General features: G+C 38.8%; 1 protein-coding gene across 1 annotated transcript in view; it reads right to left on the reverse strand.

Moving 5' to 3' along the window:
- Positions 1-2,355: 2,355 nt before the first annotated feature.
- Positions 2,356-25,488, reverse strand: part of sv2ca (synaptic vesicle glycoprotein 2Ca) — a 29,874-nt gene continuing 6,741 nt past the window's right edge. Inside the window, exons 2-13 of the mRNA XM_088425014.1 lie at positions 24,108-24,780; positions 12,900-13,080; positions 11,984-12,135; positions 7,330-7,463; positions 7,044-7,133; positions 5,872-5,982; positions 5,686-5,774; positions 5,282-5,446; positions 5,003-5,136; positions 4,713-4,919; positions 4,396-4,555; positions 2,356-4,309 (exon numbers count right to left, since the gene is read on the reverse strand). Coding sequence (XP_088281140.1) covers positions 4,126-4,309; positions 4,396-4,555; positions 4,713-4,919; positions 5,003-5,136; positions 5,282-5,446; positions 5,686-5,774; positions 5,872-5,982; positions 7,044-7,133; positions 7,330-7,463; positions 11,984-12,135; positions 12,900-13,080; positions 24,108-24,702 — 2,202 coding nt within the window. The 5' untranslated portion in view covers positions 24,703-24,780 and the 3' untranslated portion in view covers positions 2,356-4,125. The remainder of the gene's footprint in view (positions 4,310-4,395; positions 4,556-4,712; positions 4,920-5,002; positions 5,137-5,281; positions 5,447-5,685; positions 5,775-5,871; positions 5,983-7,043; positions 7,134-7,329; positions 7,464-11,983; positions 12,136-12,899; positions 13,081-24,107; positions 24,781-25,488) is intronic.

Here is a 25,488-nt window from a genome sequence, read left to right on the forward strand (position 1 = left end):
CTTTGAAAAGTGACGTTCAATCACTATCTCAAATATTACCAGATTTTTTTTTCTTCATTATTTTTACATCCATCGATTGTCTCTAGCCAATTACCCTCAGAATACTTTGCCATCTCAAATTTAAGTATGTCCTTTGTCGATAGGAAATTTGAAATGTCTTATGGAAGATAAGTGGTAAATACCTTGATAACTACATGAAAAAAATGACGGACGTAATTATTAATTAAATTAATTTATAATGACAACAAGTTTATACATTTGATTGAATGTAACAGTTTCGTGAATGTGTAAATCAAAGTGATTGATTCCTTCAGTTTTTAAGAGTTCATTTTAAAATTTCACCGTTTTAATTTTAGACGTTTAAATCCGTCCATTAATCTCCACACTACTCAATGAAGCCAGTAGGTGGCAGCCTTTATTAAATATAATGGTAATGATGGAAATTTTGTCACAATGCACTGCCAGCAGGGACGTGAATGAATCTTATTTTGAAATCAAGTTAAACACGCCCACAATATGGCCAATAAATATTGCAAAATCTCTGGCTGGCTCTGAATGTGGCCTGGTGATTGTCGGTTGTGATATCATTAGAGATGAAAGAGAAAAGACAAAGAGAAACGTTTCATGTGGCTCTAGTCAGTTGTGTGACGTGTGTGAGTCTGCGCGTGTAGTGCTTGTGGGAATGCTTTGAGCCATTGGTCGTGCTAGAGTAATAGAACGACAATCTCATATTTATATAATTTAACATGTCTGGATAGTCTTTTAGATGCCATTTGTTTATATAACACAACTATATGCAAGAGACCATTAAAGTCAAATACAAATGCCCCCCTGCATTCGAAGCATATTCTTAGTGGGTTTCATAATAGATCAGTCAGTAAATAAATAAATAAAATAGTTATGTTGTTCTACATAATACTTGTGAAAAAAAATGCAATGTATCATTGGCAAGAGAACATAATTTTTATTGTTTATATTTTCAAAAGCAACATAGACTGCAATTCCACCCTTTTCACTTGATTTATTTTCATACCTGGCCCTCCGAACAGCTACTTGCAGCAATGACAGGCAGGCCCAAAAGTCACAATGATACGCACAACATTATTGTCCACATACATCTGATTGCCTTCATGAAACGGATGGGCGGAACTTACATGAGTGATACATTCACATTTTTCTTCAACAGATATCAGAATATTGCCATCGTTTTCTGGTGAAAGAGTTCAAACAAAACCAAAAATAGCACACAATAGATCTTTACATGCAAGTACACACACGCAAACAGGGAGTGGGAGAGAGTGGCAGCTGTATAGGGAATTGAAGCCAAGGATTCACAATGATCCACATCATGGACATAGCAGCTGGCACACAACACAATCAAAATTGCTCGTACACATTAATCCCTCACCTTCACGAATATCATCTTTGATTATGTACATTATTTACACTCTGGAATGCACACAGTTATACACGGAGATGATATACACACACATGCACGCTTACACAGTCACACGTGTGCACACACTCACACGTAGATACAGTACATTTAATAAATACTCTCAATAAAATAAAAATGTATTTCTCTCCAACAGGTTGATCAGCAACTATTCATGGTATTAACCCACCTGGTTTATCAACACTCCAGTTCTTTTTTCAAACAAAAGCACTGGCGCCATAAAGGAAGAAACATTGCTTTTATAACATTTGAGTGCTTTTATGTAACGATTGGGTGTCATGAGTTTTCTATTTTTAATACTTCTTAAACTATTTGGTGGTAAATCAGAGCAGAGTTTGTCTTAGTATTTTTTTTCAAAGTATAAAAAGTGGATGAATTTACAGTTTGATAATGAACCTTTTTTGTAGATTATCAAACAGCCTGCTGCTCCATGCTGGGTTGCATAATTTATAATAATCGGATGTGATTTTCCAAATGTAAACTGAATAAAATTTCTTATTTTGAAATATTTCTGTACAATAATAATAATAATAATAATAATAACAATAACAATAATAATGACAAATAAATGTATTAATTTGCCTGTAAGTTTTTATCCATGTTTTATTGTTTGCTTTCTTTATTTTTGTTTCTTTTCATTTGCCTTTGCATTATTATAATGGTATATTGCACATAGTTAATATTACAAAATTATGTCAGTTATGTTCATTTAAACAGACGCTTTTCAATAAAAATATGAAGATACTGTGTTAATCTGGTGTGTCTCTTAATAAGACTATTAATATTAAGAGTCTGTTAATCTCGTATCTCAAACAGTAGACTGTAGTTTTTTATATATATATATATATATATATATATATATATATATATATATATATATATATATATATATATATATATATATATATATATATATATATATGTCAAGATAGCATGACTATAGGTAGACTTAGGAGAGGCACGTGTATAAAGGCATTAAGCATTTCTTCTTGTTCTAATCGCAAGGTACTGCCACAAGCAAACTACATAAAGCCACGTGAATTTGAGGAAGAGCAAAGAGCTTTATATTTTAACAGTAATGGATTTTTTTTTTTTTACGTGTTCATGAGACAAGACATGGTTTCAATTTATGACACAGACAGAAATGAAATTGCCAGTTGAAAAGGGCAAGATTATTGGTAGGACAAAAAATACATTTTTAAGAATATTTGTAGCCATATTTTTTAGCCATATTTTTGTTGTACGATAGCAAGTAATGTAAAGGGCTGGGTATCCTACATTTACTTTGAAGTAGTTTCAGATAGCCCATGCAAATGTTGGGTCCAGTCCAAGTCAATCGGATGTCTATGTGTGAGCTTTCATGTATTTTTACATCGCACCTGTCTGCACTCGGCCTGACCATCTGCAACATGTTGGGTTGTTTTCGGGAAAACCAGCTGCCGGCTGGTTTGTGTGTCCGCTCTGTCTGATCATCTATTCCCTCCGTTATCACCCAGCAGGTTGGCTGAGCTCATTACAGCTTGTTTTGCACTTTTCTCCCCATCTGGCTTCTCTTAATAAGACTATTAATATTAAAAGCCTTGAGCTTAAGCGATGTGGTAACACTCTAGAAGATAGGATGCCTCCTTGGACAAAATTAAACAGAAGTTTTAGCAGGAAGTGTACAAATATTAGCCTTATTTTGCAAAATGTTCGCATAAAACATGCACAAGATTGCTAATTAACTTGTGAGGAGTCTTGTGCTGCTGGCTGGTATGCTTAAATTGCCGCATTGATTTCTTAGCTGTATAAGCTGGATATGATTAAAACAGTTAAGATACAGTGGAAATTATTGTGATTTGAAAAATTAGACCATTGTCAATCTTTTTAAAACGTTTTTACACAATTGATGTGAACTATAATTTGAACAACAACAAAAATCTGGGTACAAATGCACAAATAAAATTATGTGGCTGCACAGGCCCTCTTACGACAGGGGATATGGCTGTTTATCACACATGCTGGAAGTCAGCATAAAGTTAAGCTACTCCAGTTCTTTTCCTGCCATGTTTTTTCTTTTTTTTTTGCACAATCCAGAAGCTAAAACCAACACTGACTTTTTGAAACTTTTCATAATTCCATCCACCTTAATTGAGTTTCCAATTCCAGTTGATGATTTTTTTTTTTTAATCCGTTTTGGGTAGACGTCCTGTTCTTAGCAATGTCACTGTTGTGCCATATTCGCTCCATTTGTTTAGGTCTTACTTCACTGTGTTGCGTGCATTTAATAGTGTTGAAAAATGCTGTGGAATCTTTTTAGAGCCCTATCGTTGTGTTGTCAGAAAAAAAAGCCTACTAGAAAAGGTGAAGTTGATTTGAGATAAATCAGAAGTGTCGACTCTCACCAAGTGCAATCGCAGGATATCGGCTGTTCATTTTTAGTTCCGTCCTCTGAGATAGATCCCTATTTTAATGGAGCTGTACAGGTCGTAGGTCACATCAATGGTCAAAAGAGTTTTGAAAGGATGTCTTTTGAGCCTATTTTTGATACAACAAAAATATAGAATTTGAACATGGGTGTGTCAACATGTACCGTATGATTCAAGCCACTTGCACTTCTTCCTCTATGATGTTTTAGCCCCCTTAAGCTCCATGTTTTGTTTCAGTTGTACTAAATGATGAAGCTGGTGTTACATGAGGACATTTGCCCTGGTATCAGGCAACCGGAGGCCGACCAGACCTCCCCCCACTAGAACTGACGATGCCATCAGGATGGGGATGGCCTTTGTGATGCCGACCAGAGAACCGAAAATCAGGTTGCCTAAGACCGCAGCCATCTTACACAGGGCGTTGCAGAATCCAAAGCCTGTTCCTCTGCAGAGAGGTTTTGGGAGAAGAAAAAAAAAAAGAATTGGAGTCCATTTTAAATGGTAAATATCATGTAATACGTGTACCCTTACCTCCTAGCAGTCGGAAAAGATTCAGTTGTGACCACGTCCAGGGAGTTCCAGGCAGAGATACTCAGACCGTTGTAAAGGCACAGCATGAAAATCATCATGGACTCACTGGTACCAAACCACAAGAAAAAGCAGCTGATGCCCGACAACACCATGGAGCCACCTGATGCATAAAGACACAAGGCCCACCGAAAGCAACAGTGAGTAATTCTGATGGCCAATACTATTTGGGTTTCTAATCAATACTACTTCTCTTTCGCCATGATACATGTTCATAGTTTGAAAAATGAACCCTTCCCAAACTATAGTATCGACCTTACCTAACATGGACAGACGGCCTGTTTTATCCATGAGAAGAGCAGAAACAATGTTCCCAGGTAGAACAGCCAAAGTTCCCAAAAAATTGATGAAGTAAACCCAGTAGGCGCTGTAATCGTCATCAAATGTCATCTGGCATCCCGTCTTGTTGTGGGTGAACGTGCTGTTGACCACCTCAGTGCCATCAAGCAGCTTTGAGTCGTCGATGTCTTCACATAGATAAATCAAAGGTTATTGGTAATCACAATTTCACTCAGAAAAGAGACCGGAAGATTTGCAGAAAGCATCTCACCGGTATTAAAGAAGAATGCATCAATGAAAGTACAGTTATGGAAATAGGATCCCACCGATGTGATGTCGTCAAAGTGGCAGTTACGAAAGGTTGAGTCAACAAAGGTGACGGATTTAAGTTTCATATTGATGAATCTGGGGGGAACAATTAGTCTTTTATTGTGTGGATCCTGATTCTCCCTTCTTTGTCTGTGTTAATCTCTTCATTTGAATACAAAGAGAAAAGACAGAAAAAGAAAACAATGGAAAGCCATCAATATCCCTGATCTCACCGGCCTACCGATCATTGATGAAAAGACCATTTTTGTGTATTTGGTTCTCAAGGGTAAAGTTGAAAGTGAAGTCTTCGATGCGTTCGTTGTTGTGGATTTGCACTTTGGAGGCATATTCATCTGCCTGGAGGTGTTTGATGACATCGGGAAACCAGACAGACAGACCATAATACCTGCAATCACAATAAGATTTACTGTCTTACAGAAACTGCCAATTTCCAAGGTGTTTTTATCCTACTCCTCCACAGCCTTTGTTACTATCTGTTTCAGTTTCAACTGAGGAGTATTGATCCCAAGACTGTGATTGATTTGGTCAACATGCACCATCTCAGTGTGGAGAGAGCTCAAGATGACAGAAATGCAATTGCTATTAGTTGATTGATTCTTCTCAAGCACAAATTAGAACACTCACCCGAAAGAAAGCGTGAACCACACTATGGCGAGTCGCATCATATTTTCTCGCATCGGGTAGTTGAAACACTTCATGAGATTTATGTAGATCTGAAAGGGAACAAGTACCGACTTCTGCAGTGAGCTTAAAGACAAACCTGATATGGAGAGAATCGTGTATAGAAAACAAACTGCTGTAAAAACACACCCCGTGGATTTCAGCCTTCATGCGGAAAACAGCCTTGGAAACTGGATTCCCGGATTCAGACTGCATTTCGACAAATTCATCAAGCTGCTTTGGAATCTTTATCCTGTTAACCTGAAAAATGCATTAATAACAATCTCAGCCGCTTATCCTCACGAGGGTCGTGAGCATGCTGGAACATGTCCTTGGCAGTCTCCCTATGCCTCTGTGGCTTTTCTGTCTTATCTCATTTAATCGGGTTATAAGTTGACATAAGATTGTATGAAAAAAATATTGTTGATGTTTCAGAACAATTTTTGCACATCATTGAACGTTGCGGTATTTTCTTTAATCAATGAGTGGCATTTTTTTTATTCAATGATTTTGTTGTTGTTCACCACTATATGTTGCTATCTATCCATTTAACTCATTCAATGCCACTATGTATTTTCACATTTATTTTAAAAGTCCGGAAATTAAATCCCAGATATTTATGTATAAAATCGATACTTAAGTACGTTAAGGACATTAATTTCTCGAAACTTAAGTATCTGGGTTTGACTGTCAGAACGCTTGAAAAAAATGTGAAAATACGTTGCTGGCATTGAATGAGTTAAAAGGGAATTCAACACAGAAATTTTCTACACAATAGTAAGATCTATGCGACCCCTAGTATAAACGCAAAATTCTGATTAGTATTAAATTTGTGGAATTATGCAGCTAAAAGCCACGCATTTTATTTAGCTCAGGGGCAGCCATTTTGCCACTTGCTGTCGACTGAATGACATCATAGTTGCTCAAGGCGGTGCTTCAAGACACCAAGAATCAACTCGTTAATCAAATAACCTTTGCTAAATTGGAAGTTTAAATAAAAGTGTAAATGTCTGTTCATGCAGTCATTTTAATATTGCCAAGTATTAAAGCTTGGATAATTCCGATTTTCTTCACAAATGGAAATGATGCCACAGAAGCTGATAGCATCGATGCCTTGACTACTCAACACGCAGTCCATCCTGCAAATAAGCCTGAATGACACCGAACAGCTTTGAGAAATGTCATCATGCAGATGAGAACCCTCCGAGAGAGCCAGAATGTGTTAAAACCTGTTCCAGCTGTGGCAGAAAATAAGCCTCTTTGCTTCCTTTCAAGCATCAGGAAACCAAAGCAGAGCAGCACCAGCGAGAAATAAAACTCACGCTGAAGACTTTCTCAGGCTGCCCACGCGCTCTCATGTTGGTGTCATGGATTTGTTTGAGGATCATCCAGGCTTCGTCGTGCTTCCCCACCTGTCAGCAAGCAGCGCGTCAGAGAAAGAAAAACGCATTTGTGCCATCAGCAACAGTTTGGACTCATACTACAGTAATATTGCGCTGAATGAAAATCTTTCAAACACAACATAATGCAGAGTGGGCAAGAATTACAGCGACAATTTCAAGCTTGAACATGTGTTTGTAACCAATTTGGGGGTGAACCCATTTGTACCTCAAGGTAAAATCTGGGGCTTTCGGGCATGAAAGTAAGTGCCACCACAGCACACACGCAAGGCAGAGCACAGACGACCACAAACACTCTCCAACTGTGGAACTGGTATGCTGAGCCCATGCTGAAACTCCATCCTGAAAACAGAGCACATGACATCTGTGGCATTCAGAATGGAGTAAAAGAGGACTACGAGGGATTTGTAAAAGAATTGAAGCAGTGTTACCTGCTTTTCATGTTTCATCATGCAGGCCTCCACAACACAGTGGATTTGTAAGTGATAATATACTGGGAATATTGTAACATAGGCGTGTATCTGTGACATGAGGTTATAAAGTTTGCTTGAGCATTTTGGTGTTTGAATATACATTGTTTTGTTATTTTTTGTTTTGTCTTGAACAGTAAACAACAACTTGGAGTGACAAATAAACATACTGAAAATAGTACAAAACCAATTCCAATGGTGTTAAGAAATTGTTAAACAAATTAGACAGTACAACGTTTAGCAAATTATGTTCAACCTATATTTATTTGAATTCACAACAAAGACATGATTTTCCTAGTTTAAAGTCATAAACGTTATTGTTTTTAGCAAATAATCATTAACTTTTATGGATGGAACAGGTTCCAAAAAAAGCTGGGAGGGTTATGTGTACCGCTGCGTTACACCAAGTTTTGAACAATGATCACTACAAGTTTGGAAACTGAGGACATGTCGTGTTGAATCTTTGTAAAGTGTATTAAAGATGCTGGCTTTTAGGGTTTATGTCCATAACAGTCCAGATGGTTCTTTTCTTCTTTGGCCTGAAGGATACAACGTCCAAAATTTCCAAAGAGAATTTGCAATGAGGACTCGTCAGACCACAGAAAACTTTTCCTTTTGCATCAGTCCAGAGAAGCTGGCAGTATTTGTATGTGTTGATAAAAGGCTTTTGCTTCAAAGAGAGTTTGAAGTTGCACTCACAAATATATTTACTGACATTGTTTTTTTTTGTTTGTTTGTTTTTCTTAACTTTTCCTGAGATTGTGTGGTTGATCTGTTGCTTTTTGGCCACATGATGAGATTTCTCCAGATTTGCTGAAACTTATGATGATATTGGATGATAACGAAATTCTTAAATTCCCTGACTTTGTACATTGAGCAACATCGGTCTTGAATTGTGAGACTATTCTCTCACACACTCGTTCACAAACGAGTTGAAGCTAGCCTCATCTTTGCTTGTGAACGGATGAGCAACTCAAAGAAGCTCCTTTTATACCAAACAAGGTGTTTGATGAGCGTCTCTCAACTTTTCAGTATTTTTGCCACCTGTCAAAGTTATTTTAGAATCCGTTGCAAGCATCGAATTCCAAATTAGCTAACGTATGCAAAATATAACAAAGTTAACCTGTGTGACATTAAACATGTTGTCTTTGTCATGTATTCAATTGGACATTGTTTGAAAAATAATTTCACATCATTTTGTTATGTATTTACAACCATTTCATTGGAATTGGGTGTGAGGAAGCAAGTGTGAACAAATGATAAGAAATTCTTTTAAAAGTGTGCAGGAACAAGCCTATGTGTTTCATTAAATGTGTCTGAAAAATGAGGGATAAAACTATATCTAAAGGGATACACAGCTGTTCAAATGGATATTTTGTTTTCATTTAATTTGACAACTATTTTTTCATGTACATCCAATACGTCTAAAAACACGTTTCTATTTGCTACCAACTATAAGTGACATCTAATGTGCTCAGTGCAAAGGTAATGACTGGTCACAACTGACTTATTTTCTTGTTTGGTCATGTGACATTCTCAAGCTGAGGCCTGATCAGTTGTTACCTGAGCCTTGAGCAAATTTGATGTCATTTTCAGGTGATGGGCAGGGATTTTTTTTTTTTTCACTTTCATGTGTACATTGTATAGAAACGAGGACAAAAATATAGAACAGAAACAACAATTTAAATTTGCTGTCACTGATTTCAGTTGTGTGAAGAAGGCGGGAAAAAACATAATGCAGCAGTGCCAGTCGTGACCTCCCACGTCTCTCTCCAGATCATGCCTCATGGAGATGCTTCTTCACGGGGTGCAGTGCCATTATCCATTACTAGGCGTAGGTGGCAGTCAGGAAGCGTGGGTGGGTTAATGTTTGATCTTATGACAGGGAATTTCTTTTGAGGATTAATCTCAAAATTTAATCTGCTTTAATAGCAATATACTACTTACTCACTGTTAGTTTTCTAACCCGGAGGGTTTTCGTCTTTTTTAAGTAATTGCAAAACATAGTGATTTTTTTGAATTACATATTGTACAATCACCTCTTCTCGCATTCTGTTGATATGGTCAAATGTTGGAATTAATTATTGAATACAATTTGGTTTTATAACAATGGCTGTTGCGTGAGGTATTGACTCAACAGAGTAAATTAGCCTTTTGTCAGACTGCTTTTTTTTCTTGACTGTCTTCTGCGTGCGCAGACTGAGTGATAGGAGGAAATCGAGAAAGGATGGAGTTGTTCAGCGCTGATTGCCTTTTCTACAGAAATGGAGCTTAGCTTCTTTTCCCTCAGGGTTTGTGTTTCACTCGCGCTATAGGAAATCTCATTACAGGGATTATGTACATAATTGACTATGTCTGGTGGACCATCTTAGCACTCCTTCACAACTACTACTCCTAATACAACCAAATCTACTAAGATAGATTGCTGCATCAACTTAAACACTGATTTATTTACAAGTTTGCATCATGGATGGATGGCAAGAGAGAAAGAGAGAGGGCCAAGGAAATCCATCCAGCCATCCATTTTCTATAGCCACTTATCCTCACAAGGGTCACAGGCTTGCTGGTGCCTATCCCAGTTGTCTTCGGTCAGTAGGCAGGGAACACCCTGAACTGGTTGCCAGCCAATTGCAGGGCGCACAGAGACAAACAACCATTCATGCACTCAATCACACCTAATGACAATTTAGTATGTCCGTTGTATTGTCCAGTGTAGGAGGAAACCAGAGTGCCTGGAGAAAATCCACACGGGCTTGGGGAAAAAACTCCACACAGGAAGGCCGGAGCGAGGTGGATTTCAACTCGGATCCCTGAACTGTGAGGCAGACGTGCTAACAACTGCGTCACCGAACCGCCGCATTAGGCCATGTTTAAGGTATTTTTTTTGGTCAAAATATAACTTGGCCCATAATCTTAACTGGGTGACATTAGATTTAATTAGCAACTGGACTGTTTGTTTAACCAACAAGATTCCAAATTTGTCTTGCTCTAGATGACGTCAGCATTTTCTGTTTGCTCTTTGCTATTCCTGGCAAAACTTGTTCTAGCCAACTTGAACTGGCAAAACAAATTCGTAGCAATCTGCACATATTAAAACCTTTAATATTAACCTACCAATTTCAGGTGAGCGTGTTGTATGTTAGTGAACTTATTTGTCATACTATTAGATACTGACGTTGAACTGCTCTAGAATATATGTGTGGCACATTTGCCTGCTGTTATTGTATCTAGCGTTGTACTGCATTGATGGTCTTCATAATTTGTATGTGATGGCAGTGGAATTAAGAGGTGAATTAAGACAAATAAGTCTTTAGTAAAGGTATCAAATGCACCACATGCTATTGATAAACACACACACACACACATATACACACACACGCACCCACACAATCAAGTGCTATCACAGTCACTGACGTCACGGTTTGGCCAAAGCATGGTCAGGCCATAAATCACCTCAAGCACAAGCTTTGTCCTGGTCAAGCAAGGAGAAAAACCTAATTATGCTTGATCAAGAAGAACAGTTTGTCAAGAAGGGGGGTAGAGAGAGAGAGAGGAGAGAGAAAGAGAAAGCGAACGGAGGAAGCGGTAATAAAAGGAAGGACAGAGTTTTACAGAGCCAACAAAACAAGGACAGGAGGAGCTGGGTGGAACGTGAGGTTAAAAAAAAAAAAAAAATGGAGAAAATGAATTAGAAAGCTCCTTTCATGATTTTATCCATTACCATGGGGGGATATCAGATGCTTCCTCTGTCGGAGTGTATGCTCTGAGGCATTCATGAATAATGATAATCTTTTTAACCTCTGTACTTATCCTTTGAGCAAAACAGTGCTATTTGGTGATTGTATCTGTGACAGAATTATCAGTCCGACTTGATGCTTTGAGGCAGGGTTTCCCAAACGAGGTGCCGAAGCACACAAGTGCGGGAAATTACCCAAACATGCTTGATTTTTTTTTAATTTCTTCATTGATAAAAAATGTGTTTTTTGTTCATTGGCAGTCATGTAAAATAAATTATGAAATAACCTTTTTTTTGTTAATTTGTTATTCATTTTTATGATTGGTAACACTTGCATGCATCATGCAACCGACCGACAGAACAGAACATATAAAAAGCCTAAAAGCGCTCCTTCTGGCAGTATGCCATAACTGTTAATGTCGGAATTGATGTGATTTTTATTATTAGAAGGAAAATCATGAAAATTGGCTCCATAGCCGCTTTTAAAATACACTCGTGTGTTATTTTTGTTATCATCAATATATTTAAATGTAACGTGGAAGCATATACATTTTGTTTGGAAGCACCAATTAGTGGCATCATCCACTATTTCTGTACTTATATCTTCAATTTGACTAAATCAAGCAAGTGCAATATACAGTAACTTGTAAACTCACCATAATGCGGGATAATGGCCCACGCCATGGCGGATGCGTAAATCTCACCGATCATCCAAAACATACACAGCCAGCTCAGGTGTTCTCCTCTTTTTTCCCTCGATAAAACCTCTGCAAAGAAAGAGAAAACAATGGGCACTGCACCTCCTATCCTGCAAGAAGCACAGAAAAATGAAAGTTAGAGATTTTCAACTTGGATAACATAGAGTAGTGGCATGAGCTGTTACATGTTTTTCAACCATAGTCTTCTGATGTGAAAACCTTTGTGATCCTTAATTAAAGAATGAGGCTTGAAAGGCTCTTCGATCACAATATTACTCGGATTACAACGTAACACACACTCTACAACCTGTCTTGACTTAAAGGTTGCAATGACAGTTTTTAATTAATCTAAGCCACAGATGCAATTACTGCAGTGATTCCCAAAGGAGCAGTTACAACGTAACACATATAACACTGGGATTATGAAGCAATCATCCTTATAAGTCACTCCATTACAGCTTTTATTTTGTCATTATTATTGTTATTATTTTATCATTGATTTTGGAACCCCCTTTTTTTGATTAAGACACAGTACATTTCCGTAACAATAAAATTGTACAATTTACATCGCATAACAATAGCAGGGACATTAAACGTCTCGAGGTAAAACATCTGATATATATTTAAAGTGTTTTAAAGTCCCTTTGCTGCACAGGCAGAGTGAATCAATTAGGCTTTAAGCGATCATTAAATTAAATGAATTCCATCTTTTTGTCAGCCAAGGGAGTAATAATGAGAATGAAGACAGACAGAGACACTTGAGACAAAGGAATGCCAAGTAAACAGGAAATGGACACAACTCTGGCTTGACCTTCCCAAATCGTTTTAGCAAACAAATTGGCCCTCAAGTGACCTCCAGTCTCAGCGGTCTTACCCGAACCCTGCGGCGAGGCGACAGACAAGAAAGACGCCGTATCCCTGGACAAAAGACGACAGGAAGGCGAAGAAGCCATTGGTGGACATGCAAATGAGGAGGCACTGTCTGCGGCCCATTTTGTCTGACATTCCTCCCCAAAAAAATGCTCCCAGCATCATGCCCAGGTAAACAATGCTCCCTGCAAAAAGAAAAGGAAAAGGCAAAGCTTGACTTTTGTGTGTTTATATGTTGACTTTCTTTTTTTGTTTTCTTGTTGACTACAGTCTTCCCTTGTCACCTTGAACGAGTCAAGTACTATTTCAGTCCCTGTAGCTCGAATACACGCACAGACACTGAGCTAAGAAATGTTTTGAATGTAAATTTTGGAGGAAAAATAAATAAAAAGAAAGAAAGAAAGAAAGAAAGAAAGAAAGAAAGAAAGAAAGAAAGAAAGAAATTATGCAGGCGAAATGCGGAAAATGAAGCAACATTAGAGGAGTGCCTTCATTAGTGCAGAATGTTCTCAATGGCTGAGTCCATATGGAGGCTGTTTTCACAACAAATCACCAGACACACAAACATGCAAGCAGGCATACACACACACACACACACACACACACACACACACACATATGTACTGCATATACAGTATACAGAGTTCATCACAATTTGGCTACTGGCCAAGGACACCCCTTGTCACTGTGGCCACATCCCTACCAAGGGGAAAACTTTGATCTCTGTGATTTTTCTTCCATTTTCACATAGATGCAATATATTTAGACCAGAAGATACTCTGCCATAAGTTCTTTTTTTAATTAACTACATACTTACTGAATAAATGTACAATGATCCGACTGGAAACTGCAAACATGTTTGCTGTGGATAGAGTGATGAAGAATGATAGGCACTCCTTACTGCGGTGTTTGTCAACCTGGTCACCCCACAGAAACATTTCTGCCTACACCCCTGATCATGGGTCTTCCTATGTGACAACAAAATCATCTATTGTGGGATTCATCTTGCTATTTTGCTTCCTTATAGGTCAGTCCGTTAAAAAAATTAATCCCCACATTTCTCTCTTTTTATTTGTTTGACAAAAATCAAACCAGGACCAGTGGAGCTTGTCAGCCCCAAAATTCTAGTTCCCGCATCGTGGATACGCTCAGAATTACACTGGGAGCGTGCAGCCTCACTCAGACCATTTGGAAACTCAGAATGTTGTTCCACTGTAGATTATTTAGTTCTTCACAGTGGGCCAACAGACCTCTTTTTATTGTCTGTAACAAATGGCAGATTACCAGCTCCGTGAGATGGATAAAAATGGGTACATTTTGCCACTGAATTCATATCCAACAAACACTATATTAATCAGCCATGTTTATATGGCGAAATTCACATCTGCTGCATTAGAAAAAAAATACAGAAAGTGTGTGTCATAAGGTCGAGAAAACATGTGAAGTATATCTTTCATTTGTTTAACTTCATCAAGGGTTTATTAGTCTAGACAATTTGGCACCGAATAGAAGAAGAAACCACCTGCACTCCCTCCTACATACAATGCATTAAAAGCAGTTGACAAATGAATATACCCTACACAGGACAGTCAATTACGCAATGAATTTATCGATGTTCTCTCCAGCTTGCTGCACGCCATCTCGGCGTATGATGTCAGCAACGCTGGCCCCAATAAAGAGCAGGGCAGTACACTGTAGTGTCACATATACTGTAACTCAAAAATAACATCACGGAACAAAGAGAGGTCTGTCGCTAAATGCTAAATGGCCAAAAGAAAGGTTGGGAGTCATTTCAGGGCAACGTAATATTGTTTTCTGCAGCCGTGAGCCATGGGGTTGTCGCTTCAACTTTTCAGTGGCCACGCTTCCATTACAAAGATGATACTACATGGAATATCAACACATACTGGTGACTTTTTAACAACATGCATGGAAAAGCAAAATCTGACAGCCGTCTGTGTCATACAGTGCATACATCGCAACAAATTTGAAACACAATTAATTTGCTATGACGGTGTTAATAAAAACAATGAACATGGAAAAGAGGGTCCCACGTGTGCCAGGACAGTCCCAGTTGTGAGCCTTGTAGCTCGAGTCCTGGCTGATTTTGCCAGCCACGTTGTTATGTTCAACTATTATGCGGGTTTGATCCGAAGTAATAAAAAAAAAAACACAGGCCACCAGATTGACCTGCTATTAAATTTGTTATAAATAGTCCCTGATGAATTTTCATTGCAAATTTGATTATCAGCAAAAATCTGGTCACCCCATAACAACAAGAAAAAAAATCATATTCCAAAAAATATATTTCTAGGACTAAAAGACACAAAAGTACAAGTTAGAAGACAACATTTTGCCCCTTTTCACTTTTACAACAAATTAGGGCTAGAACTAAAGAATATTTTAGAATTAATTATTCTGTCGAATTGTTAATCAATTAATTAAATAATCTGATAAAATTGTATTGCCATTTAAAGTGCATTATAACCCTTGTTTTACCCATTTAATTTACTTACCAGTTCTTGTTGTTTATTCACTATTGTTTAATGTTACAAAAAATCGAAACAAAAATTAGGATGCAATGAATCGCTAAATTGTAAACTTAGATTTAAAAAAATTAAATCAGTACAGTTACATGTCATTATGTTACTTTAAAAAATTAATCTATAGAAATGGAATGTTACATGTGGTGCTGTCAGTGTTGACATTTTTAGAAATTATTGTCCAATTGAATATTTTACCATTTATTCAAATAAAAAAATGGATTACTAAATATTTTTCCCAATTAGACTATATTAGTCAAATATTGTTCAAATATTGTCTTGTATTGTTTAGTGGTGAAAAAAAACACAATGCTAATTGACGTTGTATTCACCAACCTTTTCGAAACTCATTTAATTACTGGATCTCAGGGTTTACCCAAACCAAAAGCAAATCATTGCAAATATCACACACCAAAGAAACTCAAGCATACTTTCTTGAAGGATTGCACAAATCAGAATAATTACTGTTGAAAGCCTGAAATCAGAGGGTTCGGACAGTTTTATATTACATTACGTCTTTTAACAAAAACTCAACTATGAAAATAGTTGTGGATTAATTAGATAATCGATTAGTTGTCATTTAATCAAGTAATTTTGACAGCTCTCCAACTTCTTCTGACTTATTTGACTATGCAGGTGTACTTAATGTTGTGGCCAGTGAGTGTACACCCACATGCGTCTTACACCTTACACGGTCCGCATGACGGAGCGTGAAATAATGCAGCATTGCGTCACACTGACATTCAGTCGATAGAGCACATATTTGGAATGATAAAGCTGGACAGGCAGGCATTTTAATTAATGAAACTTCAGCACTTTGTATTGTTACATGCTGCTGCTGCACCATTGATTTAGATGAGAAAAAAATCGTAGACCACTAATGTTTCTGCAGACAAAGAAGAGGAGCAAAATCGATACACGTCAGTTCAGTTGAGCGTAGTTTAAAGACAAATTGCTGCTGACTGTGAAACCAGTGAGAAAGGATGATCATTTCTGATACGTTACACGGAAAATTGTGTGAATGGAAGGCAGCTCATACGCAAGCATCATTGACGTGAGTAAAACACAGCAGATTTTTTGATGCGGTGACCCATGTGGACTTGGTGCAAAATCAGAAAATGACAGTGTGTCAGAAGACTTGTCAGACTGAGTCAAAAAGGTTTTGGCCTACGGTACTGTGTTGGCATGCAAAAACATACCGCTCACAACATGAGACAATTTAATGTGGTGGCAAATATATAGAAAAACTACAAACAATGCTGGTTCATTGTTGATTCTGTCAAATATTGTGTTTGCCTTTTTATCAATCAACTGATTGATAACAAGGTAAAAAAAATATTTTCTTTTGCTAAACAAGGCACTGGGGAACAACAGGAATGCTAACAATAATACGTGTTGTTTTAACAAACAAGGCTATCGTAAAACATTCCCCTTTTATAATAAAATCAAGGTAAAGAAATAATTCAAAATCAATGTAAAGAATTAAATTGTTATTACTACATTTAACTTCTTCCTTCACTAACCTTTTCAACAGTAAAATGCATGTTTATGTGGTTTTAAGTCTGGGGATTGACATGGCCACTCTTATTTAAAGTGACCCCTCCTTTACCTAAATGAGCTCCTTGCTATTTGGCACTGTTTACAGTTTTCAGTTCATCAGCAATCACTTAATCAATTTTTACTGATCTTCATTCAAATTTGAAGTGATTTTGCTGTCTGCTGCTTTGATAACCATTTCACAGGAACCCATGCAAGCACAAGATATAACATTAAATATTAGTTCCTTAATAGAAATAAGACTAAGACAGACCGATGTGTTCGATTGTTTGGCACAGAGAGACAATCACACACGAGCATACCTGAGGGCATTTTGGAAATACTTATCATGTATGCTTATTAACGCAGAACTTTTACATACAATGTTTTCATTTGAATTCCACAAAACAAACAAAAAAAGGTGCTGTGAAGTCCCGGAGTCAGCAGCAGCAAATTAACTGATTATTCACATATATATATATATATATATATATATATATATATATATATATATATATATATATATATATATATATATATATATATATATATATATATATATATATATATATATATATATATATATATATATATATATATATTTTTTTTTTTTTTTTTTTTTTAACTAAGAGAGGTCACCAAAGAAACAATGAATCCTGATGTTTGTCATTCTATTAGACTCTGAGAAACATTCTCCGATCCCAGCGAGAGCGGTGGGAGAGCTGGGCTGCATTCAAGACCTCTTCTTTGATTTCATGCTTTGATGCTCATTGTTCTCAGTGTCAAGAACTGCTTCAGCACCATGCAAAACAGCCTCCTTGCTTTATTCATAATCTGAATACATCACCTAATGCAGTAGTACTTCACTCTTCCTTTAGCTCTTCAAATGTCTCCCTTCAGGTCTCTGCTTAATTCCTTTTCTCAGCGTACTTTTCACTTTGATCCCCACTCATACACGCTACTTTCAAAGTCAATATTTCCCCACTCAATCCTGTTTTTTTAACCTCAAATATATATAATTTCCTTGCCTCAGATTTTCTTCCAGTAAACAATAATAATGTGTTCTTACAAAACCGGGCTTATGTCACAGAGATTTGTTTTGAGCTATTGATGAAAATACAATATAAATTTTCAACAAAGATTTCCGTTTGGGGATCTCCAAGAAAACAACCTCCTCAAGGTCTCGACTTTCTTCTCCCAGCTGGTAAACGGTTCAAACTGTAATTTATGCGTATGAAAAATGGGATTAATAGATGATGCACATCCAAAAACATGTGTTTAACTGGTATTAAGATTTAAAAAATGTCTGTCAATACAACACTCTCACTAATTCGGGTTCCTCCTATCAAATCAGTCCCTGTGGGAAACCAGTATCCATACTGTCCACAGGTGAATTATTTACTACTGATGTTGTTTGTGTTCTGTGTTCTTCCAAACACACATTTGAGCCACTTCAGAATTTTGTACGTTAAAACGTTGTAGCTAATAAATGAAACGTTGCTGTTTACTTCACTATCAAACCGAAACTACTGTAAAAGACGTAGATAAGGTCGCCGTGTTTTTCTCTTGCACAGGCAGTGGGCGGTCTTGCTCTTGTCTACATAAGCAACATAAGTGCACCAAGGAATCTTGGAAATGTATCAACCAAGAAATCTTGGAAATGTATCAATGAAGAAAAAAAAAACATTTTGGGGGTATTTAGAGTGAGAAATTAACATTATAACATGGTTAAAAAAGTTGACTTTTCATTATAGCTTAAATATATAACTTTATATTTCATTTAAAGTTCGTATCTTTGACAGCCCTACTAAGAACAAATATCTTTCTTTTTCTTGTGGTTCCACCTTCTCACTCTGTCCTCTTTTCATATAATGAGAACGGGGTTAGGATGACATCCACATAAGATTCAACTCATTGTAGAGCCTCCTTTGGAGGGTTAAAAAAATGACTCATCAGACATGATACGATCTCCATTATTGTAACAAGTGCAAATAATTGCCATTAAATCAAATGATGCTCTAATGGGAGAGTCGTTAGGGATGGTTTAGTACCAGCTGACAATACCCAGCCCAATGGCCAAGCCCCCCTGGCCCCACCACCCTGACGCCTTCTGAGCCCGCACATGTAGGAGACGCGTTCCCGCCCATTGGTGGAGCTGCATTGCACAAATGCTGGTAATCTCTGCAGTGATGCTGTCATCTTACCGCAGTTTAGCTATGCTCAGCTGCTCGTGGACCCCGGAGCCCCACACAGAAGGGGTGGCAACAGGGATAAAAAAGAGAGGGGGAAGGACTGCAGATGGAGGTTGATCATATAATAAAGAGCAGAGAGTAAAAGGCCACACTTGATAATACGATGAGGACAGGGTGATATTCGAACAGCGAGGAGGGTGATGTGGCTTTTGATGATAAGGGGAATGTGAGGGGGTGTATCATGACAAAAAATATAGCCCGTGAGAACAAATAAGTAATGATAGGGTGGTGTGTTCTTATTGTCTTTGGTGAATGAAATAATAGCAAAGTTTTTCACTGACAATGTTGATGTGCTAATAGCACCGGTGTGTCAGCATCCTGCTCTGATCCTCCCACTCCTCCCAGCCCATTACTCCTCTTAACATGGTAATCTCTCTTGCTCAGAGCTATCCCTCTTTCTTGCCTGTCCAACGTTCACCACGCAACAGCTCATGACGCATGTTTAATTCTTTGTTCATTTAACCTGAAAGTGGTGTTGTTGTTTTTTTTTTTCCCAAAAAATTCACCAAAAACGCAGCAGGATCAGGGCAAATGTTTCCTGTTTACTGTTGTTAGTTTCTACGACAGCAAAGATGAGTGCGGCAGCAGCAGACCACAGGTTGGATATGGACAACATGTATACTAGATGGACACACGCCCAATACTTTCATGTCATCAGAGATAAGGACAAGAAGAATATAATAGTTAAGTACACTTCATGTGTGAAACCTAAAGAGCTAAAACCGTGCTGTCATCTTTGGTTGAGTTTTGTCGTTTTTTTGGGTTGTGTGGGATTTTGTTCCTGTTCTTAAGTTCATCCTTATGTTCCCTTACGTTCGCCTTTCCTGTCTGTGTCTCGTTAGGTTGATCTTGTCCAGCTGCCTGTTTACCTGCCCTCCTCATATCATCCAATCAGCTTCCCCTGTCTTTTGTCTCTCTCCAGCTGTTTCCTGTTTTCTGGTTCAGTGTGTAGTTTATTTAAGTCCCCAGTTTCCATTCAGTACTTGTCGGGTCATTACTTGTCTTATCCTCGCTGTGTAGCTGCCACCTTGCCCCAGTTATTTTGTGTTTCCTGAGAAGCTTCATGCTCCTGTTCCCATTCCTCCAGGTAGTTTGTTCATTTTTTGGTTGTACTTTATTATTATTCTTGCTCCATCTCCTCCTGACTCCTTTTGTGATTAAACCTACATTATTTGAGCCTCTTCTTCTTGCATTTTTTGGGTTCCAATTTTCCCACGCCTCGCCACTCCTCACGCCGCCATGCCGCAACGCGATACGTGCCTTAGTAACGTGAAGTTAGCGAAAAGGAAGAACACGGGGAGGATGAGAGTGGGGATAAAACAAAGCAGACAAAATTATCATTCTCTCTGCCTAGCCTAGGCTAGGCTACCCTCACTAGGGAATATGGCCATAACAAGCTCGTCCCATAAAGGTAAATAAATCCTTTCTAAATACGTATTTTATTTATGATGTTTTTAATTGTATACGTGTATGTCATATATACGTAGCACTTACTATACTATTTTGATACCAATTTTGAATATGTATATACAATTTTGATGTTTTTACCTGGGGTTTTACATGCATTAGCGAATTAACATAGGTTTGGATTCCCCGCCATTCGGTGAATTTGCGTAACGATCCCAACCAAGGGAAAAGATTAATCTCATAAACCCGGGGCCAACAGTATTTCAAAAAAAAAATCTTGGTAACATCTTCGCAACACTTTCTTTCGTCCTCACCGTTCTCTATAAGACATGTGAATGGCTCCTGGCTCATTGGTCAAAGTGGCACCAGGAGCCAATCATGTGTCTTGTAGGAGTGCCCGTGAGCTGAATGACAGATTGCCTGGCCAAGGCATTTCAGAAATCTCACATCTTCATTGTAGTGCATCAGATTTTTGTCTTTTTTTTTCCTGCCCATCAAGACATTTAAATATTATGATACATTTGAAACATATTTTGTTGTCAGTAATTACGTGTAATTACAATAAAAACTCCCACTGAAGGCTAACAAGTTCCTGGTAATCATGTCATCCATGCTATCTGTGCTAAAACATACTATACGAATGTACGCCAATGATGTTCAACTCAACAGGGAGGAGCCTCCGGGCAATCAGTAGGGGAACAAAGGGAGGAGAATGGGGGAGGACCACTAAGTAAAAGAGAAGCACTGAGAAAGGAGGGTGAGAGGGAGGGACAAAGAGGTGAGGGATGGAGTCACGAACAAGGACAAGCTGAGCGTATCGAGCGTGAATGCTTACGAGACCTCGCTTGACTAGAGAGGAAGAAAGGCGCTCGCGTGGATACTTGGAAAGGGAGAGAAAATAAAGTTGTAACAGCTTAAACATGGGAATAAAATGAATGCCACAGAGACATGCAGCGCAATCACAAAAAATAGTTGGTGAAAGATCTCAGCAGAAGGCGAGACGGCCTGGTTCACATTTTCTTTTCTTGCCCATGCCAAATCCTTCAGTCGTGTACTTATGCACTTTGATTTATGGACTAGGGCAGAGTTACATTATGTTGAACCACCAGTGGGTCTTTATCAAATTTTTCCCCAAAAGTTGAAATCTTGCAGTAGTATTGACTGATTCATGAATTGCTTTAGAGATGTCATGGATTTGTATCCATATACAGTAATTTAGAAAGGTACCCTCTATGCATGTGGATGTGAACCAAACGACAGCATATCCTTACTGTACGATATATCCAGAGCTCTTTTGTGTGCCACTCTGGCACTGATGCGGTGAGTGAGTGAGTCATTCCCTGTGCGCGACATTGTGATGATGGATTATACACCTACAGCCATCAGGACTGCTGGGGCTGCTGCTCAGCACACTGGGAAAAAAATACTCGTAACCCTCTTAATCCTGATACAAGACTAGCGGACTGGAAGCCTGTTTTTATATGTGACATACAGTATATATTGATTGAAGCATGACGCAAAGTACATGCATGTGGCACAATCCTTTAGTTAATTGACAAAGTTAAGTGTGGCTTTGTTACCAAAATGGTTTGGAGATTACAGAGCAGCAAGTTCAGAAGAAGCACTCAAAGATTTATATGCAGGACGGAACTGGTTTCTGAAGAATTCTTATTCAGAAGTTTGAGAAGGTATAAGGCAGGGGTGTAAAACGTATGGCCCAAAGGCCGGATCTGACCGGTAAAGAGGTTAAATCCAACCCACAGGATGAATTTCTGAAGCACTGAAGAATGAGTAAGATCAAACTTATAAGTCCAGAGTCCATAATCAATAGAAAACAATTATTACGTTGACAAGCAATGATTAGGTGGCCACTGCATCTTCGAGGATGTGAGCAGTTGCCACTCTTGTGCCAAATAACTTGCTAATGGCTTGAGTGGCAGAAAGTGGAATATGCCGCAGTGTTCGTGTTAGCATTAGCATTTGGCTTGGATGCCCTAATCAGCACAGGAAAAATCCTTCGATTTGAATATGGCCCCTGAGCTAAAATTAGTTTGACAGCCCTGGTATAAGGCCATGAGTTTCTTGTTGAAACTAGGCAATTTTAAATAAGTAAATAATTGATATGCATCACAATATATATATTAAAGCATTGTACATTTTAAAATGGAAAAGTTTGACTGGGAGTGGCTCAGTGATTAGCACATCCTCCACACAGTTCAGGCACCCGAGTTCAAATCCAACTCGTTCTGGCTTTCCTGTGTGGAGTTTGCATGTTCTCCCAAGTACGCGTAGGTTCTCTCCGGGCACTCCGGCTTGCATTACAAAAACATCCATGGCAAGTGAATTGGATACTCTAAATCACAGGTGTCAAAGTCAAGGCCCGGGGGCCAGATCCGGCCCACCACCTCACTTTTTGTGGCCCTTCAAATGCTGATTTGACTTCAGGTTTCTGACCAAAATTGCAAGTTGGCTTTAATGTTTAAAAATTTGGGGGAAGAAAAACAAACATTTTCTTACTCTCCAAACCTCTTTTGAACAGTTTTTGCCAGCTTCTGATATCAAATCTTGGTAAATTTGTGATCAACACACTTAAAATGTATTTGAGTTCACAGTCATTCCGGCCCTCTGACAGAAACTCTCGCTACAATGCGGCCCAAAATAAAAATTCGTTTGACACCACTGCTCTAAATTGTCTTTGGGGGTGATTGGGTGCGTGAATATTTGTCTTTGGGTGCCCTGACATTGGCTGGCAACCAGTTCAGGGTGTCCCCTGCCTACCGCCCATAGACAGCTGGGATAGGCAACACAAGGCCTGCGAATCTAATGAGGGTAAGCGGCTATAAAAAAAATAAAAAAATGGATGGATGGATGGATGGATAATTATACTGGATTATGTATGATGTACTCATGTTCAAAACAAAAATTATTTCCTGGTTCAATTGGGTTTCATATCAGAGGTGGGCAACTTACATGTTTTTGTTGGTTCAACATTCATCATTGGTCAGAGCCCCACCATCATTCCGTCATCGTCGGTCAGTCATTTTTTCAAACCAGGCAAAATTGTATGCGTCAATCCATCGGGGTATTTCTGCCCAACCTTCCGCAACCCCTAGAGGGTAATATTTGACTTTTTCTTTTGGTCCGTCATTTGTCAGGCACTGAACTACTTCTGCCTGCATTCACACTAATTCTTTTTTCTGTTTTAGTGATGCCTATCCCGACGATTACAGCAACAGATGACAATTGCAATTCCGACATTTTTAATTTGACGATTTTTTTTTTTTTTTTTTTAGCATTCCCGTCATTTGTTGTTCCGTAGGTAAAACGGCGTTTGTTGAGGACGGCCTGACTGACAGTCCGTCAGTGCTGACGAAGTGCCCACCTCTGTTTAATCGTATACTTTGTATGTAATTTTCGAAAGTAAGATGATGGACTTGGAAACAATCGGACGCACACATACACAGGTTTACTCACCTAACCATCCTGAGCTGGAGTCAGGTACGCACATGTCCGTTTCGGCGCTCGGGAGCACAAAGCCCACCACGAACACTTCGACGCCATCCGACATGAGGGCCAGTCCGAGAACCAGGAACAGCTGCCACTGGAACCTCCCATGGCCGCACTCTTGGATGATGAGCTCGTACTGCTGCGCCAGCTCCTCTTCATCTGCCTGTCGCTCCTGCTCCAGCTCTTTCCTGTCCCTCAGTACGTCAGACATGGGTTGCCCAAGGGCCACTTGGCCCTCCTTATGCTTTTTGTCGCCCGGAATCCCCTGGTACTCGCCCTCGTAGATCTCATCCTCATCGTCGTGGCCCTCGGTGGCATCGCTGGAGCCTTCGTCATTGTCATGGTAACCCTCTCCGTCTTGCCTGGGCGGGTTCCTGTAGAAATCCTCATCGTCGTCATCCACATCGTCCTGGAATCGTGAATAATTGTGATGGGATGAATACTCATCTGCGGCACGGTCCACCACCTTGTTGACCTTCTTAGTCGCCTGCCGCTTTGCCTCCTTGACCATATCCTTGGCCCCTTTAACCAAGGAAGTCCTGTTATTGTAAGTGTCCTCCATTCTGGCTCAATCAGCTGGCGTATAGGGAAGATGAGCAAGAAGGGTGAGTTTGCACTGGGAAGGGTCAGTTCAGTAGGTCTGAAATTGCCGCAAAGAACACAACAAATTAGTTTGCTGTCATCACAAAACAATCTGGCAATGTTTGTTGTAATCATAAAGCCATGTGACAGAGGTGGGCAAGTGTAATAGACAGTCATTTTCAAAAAGAAAGTGAATATACTGTAGCAGAACCATCATTTCCTAATATTCCCCTAACTCCATTGAAGTCCATTACTTTGGCAAAGCCTAGACCAGCAGGTGATATCTTACTCGTATTCTTTAAGGAATTCAACTCACATAAAGACAATGTTATGTTATATTGCTTTAAGACTCTAATCAAATATCCAGAACTGTTGCGGTTGTTCTTCTTTTCATCTCTAGCCCTTGGGTAAAAATAACAAAGCCTTTACAACAAACGATAGAGAATCTGCTGACTCATGTTCTGTTCTGTGGGATCCAAGGTATGACATTAGCTGAGATCGATTTACCAACAACAAAGTGACTGACGATACAAACGATAGCAGTCTTGGCATGAGTTGCGACAAGGCATTAGTCCCAGTATGAGTTAATGTTTCATGCTACATAATAGCTCTCTTGCCATTTCTACATTACAAGCATACGTCTGCCGCATAACACCGAACATGGTTGGAGAGGTTCTTTCCCAGCTACTGCTAATGAGAGGGAGACCCCACGCTAATGTAATTTTCTACTCACGCTCCGACTATGATTCAGTGTTCAGCATCCTAC

Source organism: Hippichthys cyanospilos, chromosome 1 (assembly GCF_059441005.1).
Source record: "Hippichthys cyanospilos isolate Australia breed blue-spotted pipefish chromosome 1, RoL_Hcya_1.0, whole genome shotgun sequence".
Classification (NCBI taxonomy): Eukaryota; Metazoa; Chordata; class Actinopteri; order Syngnathiformes; family Syngnathidae; genus Hippichthys; species Hippichthys cyanospilos.